This window comes from Mesoplodon mirus (assembly GCF_964341445.2).
Source record: "Mesoplodon mirus genome assembly, chromosome: 7".
NCBI lineage: Eukaryota > Metazoa > Chordata > Mammalia > Artiodactyla > Ziphiidae > Mesoplodon > Mesoplodon mirus.
The window spans coordinates 52,630,703-52,643,377 of NC_138983.1; the positions used below are offsets into that span (position 1 = coordinate 52,630,703).

The following is a 12,675-nucleotide window of genomic DNA, read 5'->3' on the forward strand; positions in this document are numbered from 1 at the left end:
GCATTACCAATCCAGGTCCGTTTTAAATTAAGTTCCTTGTTGTTGTTGCTCTTGTCGATCCTGAAAAAAATGAATATTTGGACCCTGGATCTACTTGAGCTCTAGCCTATTGTCAGAATTTTTCAGGGGAGATTCTTCTCTACCCAGAACCGAGGAATGAGACAGATGTTTCCACAGCATTCACATTTGAGTGGTGGATTTTTAATAATTTACCCTTTTATAGTCTCTGATCTGACATCCAACCCTGTGAGTGGCCCAGACTTTGTCTCCTACTCTCTCTCCCCTGAAAATAAAAGTTCTAGGTTACTCAGGGTTGGAGATAATCCCAGGGAAGTCCATGGAGTTGGTGTTCAAACATCTCAGAGCACCTCAGAGAAGTTCCTTGACTTGAGAGCTCAGACATATAGACATACATATATTCAATATTTTCAATATTTTGAGATGCTTTTCAGAAGGAGGATTTCCAGTAACATGGACTTCCAGCATATTTTCATATGCTCATTTACTCTTTCATTAAAGTTATTTGTGTTCATACCTTTGGAACAGACATGTCTTGCGCACCTGTGTCTGCAGCCCCCAACCCCTAGCTAAAGTCAGTATCAGTAACTCTTGGGTGAACATTAAATGGAGTGATAACCCACATAGGGAGGAAGAAGAGATTGGAAAGTTATCCACGGCTGGATGGGATGATGTTGGAAGGGTGTTGTCATAGAGTCAGGGGGAATGGGCACTGACATTCACTGAGCCCCATTCTTCCTAGGCCAGTAAATGCATCATTCTAGTTTTTCCCAAATTTCCAAGATGACACGATACTTGTTAAATATGCAGGTTCCCAGGCCCTTCCTTGGTAATTTGGTTTCAGTACTCTGGAGGTGGGGCTCTGGAATGATGTTCAACAAGCATTCTGAGAGAGTCTTAGCAACAGGGAAGTTTGGGAAACACGATAGATTTTTTTCCTCTTAATTTAATTCTCACAACAACCCAGAAAGTAAGTATTTGCATGTATTTTACAAAGAGGAAATTTGGGCTCTTTTGAGAGGGGAAGTGATGGATGATCACACAGCTGGTAAATGACAGGTCTAGGGTTCCATTCCCAGTTGTCACACTCCAAAGCTCTATTTTTTTTCACCAGATATTGTCTGGTTATTATTGTTATTATTTTTTCCAAGTTTCTGTACCATTAGTTTATGACCAAAAGTCATCTTTTTAAAAAATTGTGTTAAAAAACACATAAGATGAAATTTATATCTTAACCATTTTTAAGGGTATAGTTTAGTAGTGTTAAATATTTTTACATTGCTGTGAAACAGATCTCCAGAACTTTTTCATCTTGCAGAACTGAAACTCTCTACCCATTAAACAATTCCCCTTTTCCCTCTTCCCCCAGCCCCTGGTAACCACATTTCTACTTCCTGTTTCTATTAATTTGACTACTTTAGGTACCTCATATAAGTGGAATCATGCAGTATTTGTCTTTTTGTTACTGGCTTATTCCACTTAATGTCCTCAAGGTTCATTCATGCTGTAGCATGTGACAGGATTTCCTTCCTCTTTAAGGCTGAATAGCATTCCATTGTACATATATCCCACTTTTGCTTATGCATTCATCCATTGATGGATATTCCACCTCTTGGCTACTGTGAATAATGCTGCTATGAAATGGGTGTGCAAATATGTCTTGGAGGTCCTGCTTTTAATTTTCTTCATATATAACCTGAAGTAGATTTGCTGGATCATATAATAGTTCTACTTTTAGGGTTTTTTTTTTTTTTTTTTTTTGAGGAACTGCTATGATTAGACTGGGGTTATGGGTTTTGGGGAGGAAGATCACAGAGGCAAAGTGCCATTTTCATCACATCGTATCAAGGATACATACTATCATCATGATATGTGACTTCTGATGTTGATCTTGATCACCTGGCTGAAGTTGTGTTTGTCATTTTCTCCACTGTACGGTTACTCTTCTTCCCCTCCTCTTTCCATACTGTCCTCTTTGGAAGGTCATTATGCAGGCCTATACTACAGAAGAGTAATGCCCCCCTTCATAAGGATCATGTTTTAACAAGCAAAATAACTCACACAACAGTACCTAGCTCTTCTCATCACTGGTCATGCTCTGCACTTTAAGCAGCTGATCTGAGGTGAATAACTGGCCGCCCTATCTCCTGGAGGCTCACTCTTCTTACCTGTAAAGTGGGTGTCGCTCATCCTTTACCCCTAGGACTGTAGTGAGTGGAGACAGTCTCAAGGTCGTCAATGTCAGTTCCCTCTGCCTCCCCCATTTGGCTGTCCCGCAACACCAGGCAACAGAGGGACAGTGACTAGCCTAAGGTTTCACCGCCAGGCCGCCAACTCCAGCCCATTCAGGGTTCTAACCACACCCTGGGTACGGATTCCCCCCACCCCGGGGCGGGAGCGAGGAGCACTTCCGCCAGCCACAAGTACCGCGCACGTGGCGGGCTGTGTGGGACCGGCGAGCGGCAGCCTGGCTGCGCAGCGCCAGCGCCTGCGGGGCCGGGATGATGAGCCTGACCTCGGCGCCCGGTTCCCAGCCGTTGCGCCGGGCCGTGACCCCCGCGGGCCGGAGGACGGTGAGTGCGAAGGCCGGGGTGGGCGAGAAGACGCGGCCGGCTCCGGCCCCGCGCCTCTCCCTTTCACTCCTTCAAGGGCCCCCCGTCCTTCCCTCCCCGCGGGCCTGAATTCCCCTGCTTCCGGCGCGCCCGTCTCGGCCTGCGGCTGGGCGCTCTCTTTTCACCTGGTCAGTTCCTGCCGCTTTGATCTCTCCTTCCGCGCCACAGCCTCGGTTCCGGTTCCGGTTCCGGCTCAGTCCAGCCTCTCCTCTATGCCCTCTTTCCTGCTTGGCTGCCTTTGTCTCCTCCTTCTTCTCTTTGCGTCTCGTCTCTCAGTCCCCTGGCTTGCCCCAGTCTACTGCTCTTCCTCGGCCCCTCCTCTTCCCCTGCCCCTCCCCTCCTGCCGGTGGGAGTAGACCCAACTGAGGGCTGGCCAGAGTATCATTCATTCCCCCACCCACCCCCCTGGACACCCACCCTCTCTAGCCTGTCCCTGCCCTCTGGCTGGGTCCTGAGTCCTCCTGCTTGCCCGTTCCCTCCCAGGGCTTGGGTGGGGGAATGGGGGGTGGGGGGAGGATCAAGAAAAAGCCCAGAGCACTCAAGGATCAGAACATTTAACCTCTCCCCGGCTACGTGCCATCCTGAAGACTTGTAGGAAGGGAAAGCAGATCCAGCAGTGGGGCGACTGTGGCTCTTTTCAATAGGATGATGATAACCTCATTGTTCCTGGCTATTGACAATGTCACCTGCTCAGAGGCAGGGGCCGCTCAAGGTACCCAATAAATGTCTGAATTAATTACCGGGCAAAGGAGGAAGCCAGCACTGTGCATGATGCCAAGTAGGGCAAGATTGGCCTTTATCAGAATACCAGGCGCTCCTGTAAGTCAGTGCTGAGGGTAAGTGCAGTTCACTTCAGCAGACACTTATGGAGCATCCCTGGTGTGCTGAGCACTGTAGTAGGTACTGGTAACATAAAGATGAATCTGGGATAGTCCTCCCTTAGGAACCTCCCAGTCTAGTGGGGGATACAGATGAAGTAACAGTATTACAAGAGACGTAACTACCATGACAAGGGAAGTACATGGCCCTCTGAAATCACAAGGAGACAACTCATCCAGAAAATTCCCAGAGGAATTAACTTGAAGGATGAGTGGGCTAACTGAAGGGACTGGGGGTGTTAAATGAGTGAAGTCCTGGGGGCAGTGGGGCCCAGCCTGCTCTGAATGGGTTGGGGTTGGGGAGCAGTAGTTGGCTCTGGTAGTTGATTGCCAGGGTTGCAAAGGACCTTGTAAACCTTGTTAAGGAGTCTCGAGTTAACCTGTAAAGAAATGTGGGATCACTGAAGTGTTTAATGCAGGTGGTGACCAGATTGGATTTTCGCTTCAGAGAAACTGCTTTGGTTTCAGAATAGAGACCGGATTGGGGGAGGATATTCGAGGGAGCCGGGAGCCATGGAACTGACCAGCCATTTACAATGGCCAGGACTTGGTGACTGATTACCTGTGTGGGGGGAGGTTGAGGACAGGAGCAGAATGCAAGATTAGAGTCTAGGTTTCTGGCTCAGATGACTGAGATAGGGCACAGTGGGAAAAGGTCAAAGTTGTGGTGTGGGGAGAGATCTTGGGCTTGGGAGACATATGAATGGGGCCATCCCTCCACTGACTAGACTAAGTGTGACCTAAGGAAATGTATGAATGTTTGGTGGGATGAGAGCTGGGCCTGATTCATCCCTATGTCCTCGTGGCCAGCACTAGCCTGGTACCCAGCAGAGGCTCCTAAAGACCACATTTCCCCGGCCTGTGCACACAGAGCCTGGGTCAGGCTTGCCCACCCAGGAATGCTTCAGCAGGGTGACTGGTAGAACAGGTGGGGAAGAGGGGCCATGAGGAAGGGCAGGTGGTCCGGAAGAGGGATGGAAAAGAAGTCTTTATCTGCTAGAAACACACACAGTAGTATTTATGGATGAGGTAGGAGGTCTGGGATTTCCAAAGAGATTTGGAGTTTTTAGAAAACACGGAGGGAAAAGGGACATAATTAGGAAGCTTGGGAACAGGGCCCAGGTCTTGGCTGATAAAGAAATGGGGCTGCGAATATCAGGGCAGGGGACTATTTTGTGTAGCATCCGGAAATGAGCTTCAGAAACAACATTTGAAGTGATTGGATTCATTAAACTTTCAAAGCTGGAGAGTCTTAGAGTTCTCTTCATCGATTTTGCCTCACTATTTGATAGATGACTAAACTTAGGCCCAGAGAAGGAAGTGCGATGCCCTAGGAACATAGCTAATTACTGGCAGCGGTGCGACTGGATGTTGGGAGGGTGGGGGTAGGGCATCCATACTGTCCTGAAGTCAGTCTGATACGGATTTGATCCCAGCTCCAACTTCCTCACCTCCTAGCTGTGTGACCCCTCTTTCTGAGCTTTCCTCGCCTGTAATGTGGGGACGTTAAGAGCTCTCAGTGGTACAGGAGTGATGGGAGTCCATCATCAATCCATTCAGGGGTTAAAGTCTGCAAATTCACATTTAACTGCCTGCTTTACAGATCCACCTTAGGGTTAACCAAACAGCCTTGCCAAGGAGCCTTGAAGTTTATGGGAGAAAGAGGGTGTCACAGGTTCTGGGCTTATTTTTCTTAGGGCTGTATTGTTTGGCTGCCGTCAGACTGCAACCTCTTTTCTCCCTTCTCCATTCCAGCTAGCAGAACTGTCCCTTGGTAGGAGCTGTTGCCATGGCAACTCAGTTCTCCCCAGCAGTTTGGCTGCCTTGAGTTCTCTTAATTCCAGTACTTTAATCTTAGAGGTAAAGCCCACAGACAATTTGAAAAGGAAGTCACACCTAAATCTGACTGAAGGACATTCCTGAGTCCTGTCCCTATCCCTGGCCCTGTAATGACCTGTAGTGGAGTCTCCAGTTTTGAAATCCAGCCTTCCCCCTAATACTATAGATCTTTTCCACAGCAGCAGCCATCACATCCCCTAGGAAACCTTCCCTGACAACCTCCAACACACATCTACAAAAAGAGCCAATCCCTTCTACCTTTGAGTCTTCCCCCTCAGCACCTACACATTTAAGCCATCTGTTTCCCTTTCTCCCCTATGAGCTCCTCAAGGGCAGGGACCTTGTCCTGTCCATCTGCTTCAGAGGAGGCTTGGGTGGAATAGGTCCTCCCTACATTTTGTTGGATGAATAGGGATTGAAGAGTGGAGGTGTTTAAAGGTTGAAAATTAATTTATGTAATGACTAAGTGGTAAACCAGACCTGAGTTCAAATCCCGACATTATCACTTAGTAGCTGGTTGGTCTTAAGCAACTTGAACTTCACCTCCTTAAGCCTTAGTTTCTTCACCTGGAAAATGGGGATTTAATACATTCATCATAGGATTACTGTGAGGGTTGAGTTGCAGAGTGTATGTAAAGCACTTTGCACAGTTACTAGACTGTGAGGGGAGGTTCTGTGTCCTGCTTGTTCCTCACTGTGTCCCAGCTACCTGGCACAAAATAAGCACATACATGTTTTATTGAATGAGTGAGTGAATTTTAAAAGACGAAAGTTGTTCAGGAAGCTGGGTTTGTAAGGATAACAACCGGTGTATCACCTCATGTGTAATAATTGCTATAGAGTATTATGGTATTTTTGTTAGGTCTGTGTGGCAGCGTTCCCCAGATGCAGCCCGACTCGCAGTCTCTTTCCAGGTCCCTCTCTGCACTCGCCTGTGGGCATCTCCAGGCAGATATCACATGGGTCTCACCCACGTCCTTAATGCTTAGCCCAAGGTCTGATCTAGAGAAGAGGCCTCTAAAAATTCTGATGAACAGCTAAATCTAACTTACATTTGCACCATACTTTACCATTTATGAGGCAGTTTTATGCCTGTTGTATTTGGTGTTACCAACCTTGTCACCACCAAGGATATTCTTGTTATTTAATCCCATGGGCCCATATTTTGAAAAAATACGCATCAAACAAATTACATTTGTTAATCAGTGTCATGCCAACTGCTAATCAGAACTTCTGCTCTGTATGAAATAAGAATTTTTATCCCCACTTCCAGCATGGATGTGGACACACAGTAAGTACCAAAGAAATGATTCCTGAATGAATACATGTGTGATTTCTTTAGCCTTTCTGAAAGGTTGAAAATGTTTTGCCCCCCAAACCTCCCCCCCACAACTTTTTTAATTTAATTTAATTTTTTTTACTGTATCTTATATCTAAGCATCCCTGCCAGGAACTCTTGACTTCACAATAGCTCCATATCCTCATTATATTTTATTTATTTATTTTTTGGCCGTGCCACATGGCATGCGGGATCTTAGTTCCCCAACCAGGGATTGAACCCGTGTCCCCTGCGGTGGAAGCGCAGAGTCCTAACCACTGGACTGCCAGGGAAGGCCCCATATCCTCACTTTATAAACAAGAAAACTGAGGCCTAGGGAGGGAAAAAGCCTTGCCACAGGCCACATGCTTTAGAGGTATTGTCCGTGTGACTTGCTTCCACTAATATTCTGTGACCTAAATGAGAAAATTCAAATGCTTGAATGGGCATTCTTATATCAAACTAAAATATTTTTCTTCCATAAAATGCCTACTCTCTGTAGCTGTACAGCATAAATATAACCCCCTTCAGTAAGATGGACATTCCAATAAGCTGAAGCCAATCATTATGGCTCCCCTAAATTCTGTAGGGTATTGTTCTTTGGATGAGAATAAATCATGAGCTCCCTGGAGATGGCGCTGTGGGTTCACTCTGCCTCTTGTGCCCCCAGGAATCTCCTGTAGTGGAGCTGAACGTTGGGGGTGAGTTCTATACCACCACCTTGGGCACCCTGAGAAAACTCCCAGGCTCAAAGCTAGCAGAGATGTTCTCCAGCTCCGCCAAGCCCTGCCTGGATGCAGAGGGACGCTTCTTCATCGATCGCTGCGGCACCTATTTTGGACCCATCCTGGAATATCTGCGCAGTGGGCAGCTGCCCACACAGCACATCCCCGAGGTGTACCGTGAGGCTCAGTTCTACGAAATCAAGCCTTTAATCAAACTCTTGGAGGACATGCCACAGATCTTTGGTGAGCAGGTAGCTCGGAAGCAGTTTTCGCTGCAGGTGCCAGGCTACAGTGAGAACCTGGAGCTTATGGTGCGCCTGGCGCGTGCTGAGGCCGTGGCGGTGCGCTGCTCTAGAGTTCTGGTGTGCCTGGTACGAAACGAAAAGGATGATGCAAACTGTGTGGACGCCCTGCGCTCCCTGGAGGCAGACAAGAGGTCAGTGGTCAAATTCGGGCCTTGGAAGGCAGCCCTGGATATCAGGGACCTCCTGGGCTGCATGAACATGGACATTAAGGCCCAAGGGTACCAGGTACACTATTCACACAACAGTCCATTACCGGCCAAGGTCTCCGACTACTTCTATACCTTCAGCTTCAGGTGGTGGTGATCCCCAGGGGCGGGGGCTGTTTGTTACGGGCTCTGGTGGCACTTACGAAATTAAAGGTTGCCTTCCAAAGCCATCTTCCTTTAATTTTAAAAACAAACAGACATCAAAAACTTCCAAGGTGGTCTACTTGAGTCTTGCCCCTTTGAGTCTTGTTTCCCCTTTGAGGACTTTCCACTCATTGCAACTGACTCCACTGTACTTGCCTAGAGAGGTGCAGCTGTTTCCTCTTTAAAGCCTCACGTACCTGCCAGACCCTTCCTTGAAGTCCAACAGCAAAGCAGAGGTGAATTGGAATGTTTCAACAATGCTTTGGCTGGAGATGTGGGATGACAACAGGAAAATAATAGGATGTCATGAGTCTAGACAGACCTAAAAATGTAATCTACCCAGCCTCAGCTTGTGGTCCAATCTTCTAGCCCTGGTGTGTGCCTTCATGAGGAAGATGCCAAGTTAGTATACCTGGAGTAGATGGCGCTCAGATCTCTTTTCCCGGATGCTGTGGGTATTGGCTGCTAAAGCCTCACAGCTGTCCTCTTATCTAGAGCAGTAGTTCTCAAAGTGTGGTCCCTAGACTGGCAGCATCCCCAATACCTGGGAACTTGTTAGAAATACAAATTCTATGGTCCCTACCTCAGACCTACTGAATGAGAAACAGGGAGTTGGCCCAGCAGTCTGTTTTTTTTTTTTTGCCGTATGCCGGCCTCTCACCGCTGTGGCCTCTCCCGTTGTGGAGCACAGGCTCCGGACGCCCAGGCTCAGTGGCCATGGCTCACGGGCCTAGCCGCTCCACGGCACGTGGGATCTTCCCAGACCAGGGCATGAACCCGTGTCCCCTGCATCGACAGGAGGACTCTCAACCACTGCGCCACCAGGGAAGTCCCCAGCAGTCTGTTTTAAGAAGTCCTCCAGGTAATTCTGATGCACTTTAATTTTGAGATCTGATCAAGAAAAGAATTGCTATCTCGCTTGTGTGGAGGTACAGAAGACTGATCCCTCACCTCAAGGAGGTGCAGTTCCTATTCTAGAGCTCCTCGTGGGATCAGGCTGAAGTCAGTCTTCACTGAACACCACATTCTTTTTTTTTTTTTTTTTTCCTTTCCTTCTTTGCGGTACGCGGGCCTCTCACTGCTGTGGCCTCTCCCATCGCGGAGCACAGGCTCCAGACGCGCAGGCCCAGCAGCCGTGGCTCACGGGCCCAGACGCTCCAAGGCATGTGGGGCCCTCCCGGACCGGGGCACGAACCCACGTCCCCTGCATCGGCAGGCGGACTCTCAACCACTGTGCCACCAGGGAAGCCCCCACATTCTTACTTAGTGGTCTTCCTCTGCTTTACCCTGCTTCCCGCCCTCCCCCTCACATCCTCAATAAACCACTTAAACAAGAGACTCTCTCAGGTTCTGCTTCTCAACCAAACACATTAAGTAACATTTATCCTTCTCCGAGTTCATCCTTGGAGACACATTCATCCTTCTCCAAGTTCAGGTCTGGGATAGATGGCCCCTGTTCCCCACCTAGTAGGATTACCAGCCATCCTGGGTTCCCTGGGACTGAAGGTCAGGTTTAACTGTGAAGCTTTAAGGAATTAACACTGAATCAGAGAATTTCAAATTTAAACATAAAATCGCTCAGAACAGAGTTATTTTCAGTGAGCGTTTTAATTCAGTAACTGCATCTGCTTGTATATTTTTTTCTTATTTTCAAAGCTTGTTCTATATTTTCTTTTTCTTTTTTTTTGGTATTTAATATGGTTGACAATTTAAAGTGGAAAAATCCTGAATATCTATTTGAACTTAACATCATGAATCAATTCAATGTTACTCATCAAGAGCCTGAAAAAAGTTCATACCCTTTCCTTTCATCAGTAATTACACTTCTGAGATTTGATTCCAAGGAGATACCCTGCTCCATAAGGTCTAAATAGGATTGCTTAAAATCTCAGTTTCATGAATTATGGAAAGATCAATGTCCTCCCCAAGATTTCTGCACATTCCCAGAGGGCTTGTCTTCTTATGGTCAGCTCTGGTTCTCTGTTTCCGCTAGATTCATTCAGCATAGGGATCAACTAGATGTCTTAAACCTGTTGTGCTGTTCTACGCAATGCTTACCCAGAGTTAACACTCAGATCTTTTTCTTAATTTTTACAAATGCCACTCCCATCAGCTATTTGTGCACATAGCAGACTGTGGCAAATACAGGCAAATAAGGGGAGTTTACCACACTGAAATGCCAACAACTTCAAGTTGACTATTGGGCATATTTCTTCTTCTTCTTTTTTTTTTTTTTTATATATATTTCTTCTTAAGAGTGCCTTAGTCACCCGCATCACTAGGGGCTTTTCACTAGTAGATTGTATTTGTGTCCTATTCTTTCTTCCTTCTCTATTCCTGCCATGCTTCTCTGTAGGTGGGCGTAATCTTCCCCACCCCACTGAGTTCGTGCTTGGCCTCATGACTTAATCTGGCCAATGGTATACGTGTGGAAGTGACAGTGTGCCAGTTCCAAAATGAGGCTTTCGAGGCATGCCAAATTTCCACCAGCCCCCTTGTGTTCTTGTCATTTGCCAAAAGACTATGTTCCAGTTTAGCTACCTCTTTTATTGCTCTGGCTCTAGCCTGCAACCGTTTGGATCTGACTCTCTTCCTTAGCAATTTACCAAACTATTTTATTAAACGAAGGCAATTCCAATACCCCCGCCCCCCACTCCCAATCCATAATACAATTAAGATAACATACTATTTTTATCCTACTTAATTTACAATAGCAAAACAATTGGAAATAAGCCAACTTAGTTACATCTATATAATGCAATGTTATATAGCAAAATTGCATTTATAGATGGCTTAAAATTATTGGGGAGGAGATTAATTTAATTCAGTACAATTTAATTAAATCTTTGCTCTAAAAAGGATTTAAGGTGGTGGGGCTTACAGGGCTATGAAAAAAAGAAATATCATAAAAGATATAAATCAGAAATACATAAATTAAATTGACACGCTTGGTTGCCTTCCCAATAATACCATCTCCTCCCTTCCTCTGAAATAGTAAAATAAGTAAAGCACATTAGTAATGTTCAAAATACCATCTCTGAACACCCCAATTAAAAAATGGGCAGAAGACCTGAATAGACATTTTTCCAAAGAAGATGAACAGATGGCCAACAGGCACATGAAAAGATACTCAACGTCACTAATTATTAGAGAATTGCAAATCAAAACCACAATGAGATATCATCTCACACCTGTCAGAATGGCTGTCATCAAAAAGGCCACAAATAACAAGTGTTGGCAAGGATGTGGAGAAAAGGGAACCCTCATACACTGTTGGTGGGAATATAAATTGGTACAGCCACTATGGAAAACGATATGGAGGTTCCTTAAAAAACTAAAAATAGAACTATCATACGACCCAGCAGTTCTACTCCTGGGTATATATCTGAAGAAAACAAAAGATACATACACCCCAATATTCATAGCAGCATTATTTACAATAGCCAAGATATAGAAGCAACCTACGTGTCCAACAGATGAATAGATACAGAAGATATGTGTTTATATATACAATGGAATACTACTTAGCCATAAAGAAATGAAATTCTGCCATTTGCAACAATGTGGATGGACTTAGAGGGTGTTATGCTTAGTGAAATCAGTCAGACAGAAACAAATACTCTTTGTTATCACTTATATGTGGAATCTAAAAACTAGCACAAACAAATGTATATAACAAAGCAGAAACAGACTCACAGATATAAAGAACAAGCTAGTGATTATGAGTGGGGGAAGAAGGGGGAGGGGCAATATAGAGGTATGGGAGGGACTTCCCTGGAGGTCCAGTGGTTAAGACTCCTTGCTTCCACTGCAGGGGGTGTGGGTTTGGTCCCTGGTTGGGGGAACTAAGATCCCTCATGCTGTGCAGTGTGGCCAATGAGTTAAAAAAAAAAAAAGGGGGTATAGGATTAAGAGATAAAATCTACTATGTATAAAATAAATAAACAACATGGATATATTGTACAACACAGGGAAATATAGCCATTATTTTGTAATAACTTTAAATGGAGTATAATCTATAAAAGTATTGAATCACCATGCTGTACACCTGAAACTAATATAAAATTGTAAATCAACTATACCTCAATAAAAAAAAACCACCACCTCTATTCATTTGTAGGGGTATATGTGGCTTTTCAGATCTGTTGGGATTAACTAAAGAAAATTATAGAGTCAGAGGAGAAAAACTTAAAACTGAATGCTAAATATAACTGTCATTATAATCCAAAGGAAAAACACACAGTAAAACCTTTGAGGTTGCCCTCATGGAGACACCCTACTTCATAGCACTGTGCCAGGTTTTCAGGTCTCATTGTTTTCTTAGAGCACCTCTTTTTTTTTTCTTCTGCTTATTTTCCCTGTCTTCCCTGCCCCCCCTTTCCATTCATTCTTTTCCCTTTTCTGCTGTGCTCAGTGTCCTGGAAGACTGATCTCTAGGTACTGCATGTCCAGGCCCCTTCCTGGTTGGCCAAAGCCTTGGAAAGTATGAGAGCGGAAGATTGGGAACAAGAAGGCCTGGGATGTTGGTATGTAGATGAATGTCTTGGAATGGTGAAAATATTTGTGTTTCCTATGAATGCCCACCAGAGGGCACCCATTCTAGAAGAGGCTTTCAAAAAATAAATGGACA

The 12,675-nt window shown here is 45.5% G+C and overlaps 1 protein-coding gene across 1 annotated transcript; it reads left to right on the top strand.

The window, feature by feature from the left end:
* Positions 1-2,391: 2,391 nt before the first annotated feature.
* On the top strand, positions 2,392-8,067 carry KCTD14 (potassium channel tetramerization domain containing 14). The gene is made up of 2 exons (XM_082627876.1): positions 2,392-2,591; positions 7,336-8,067. The coding sequence occupies exons 1-2, from the start codon at positions 2,520-2,522 to the stop codon at positions 7,996-7,998; spliced, it is 735 nt and encodes a 244-aa protein (XP_082484002.1). The 5' UTR covers positions 2,392-2,519; the 3' UTR covers positions 7,999-8,067.
* The last annotated feature ends 4,608 nt before the right edge of the window (positions 8,068-12,675 follow it).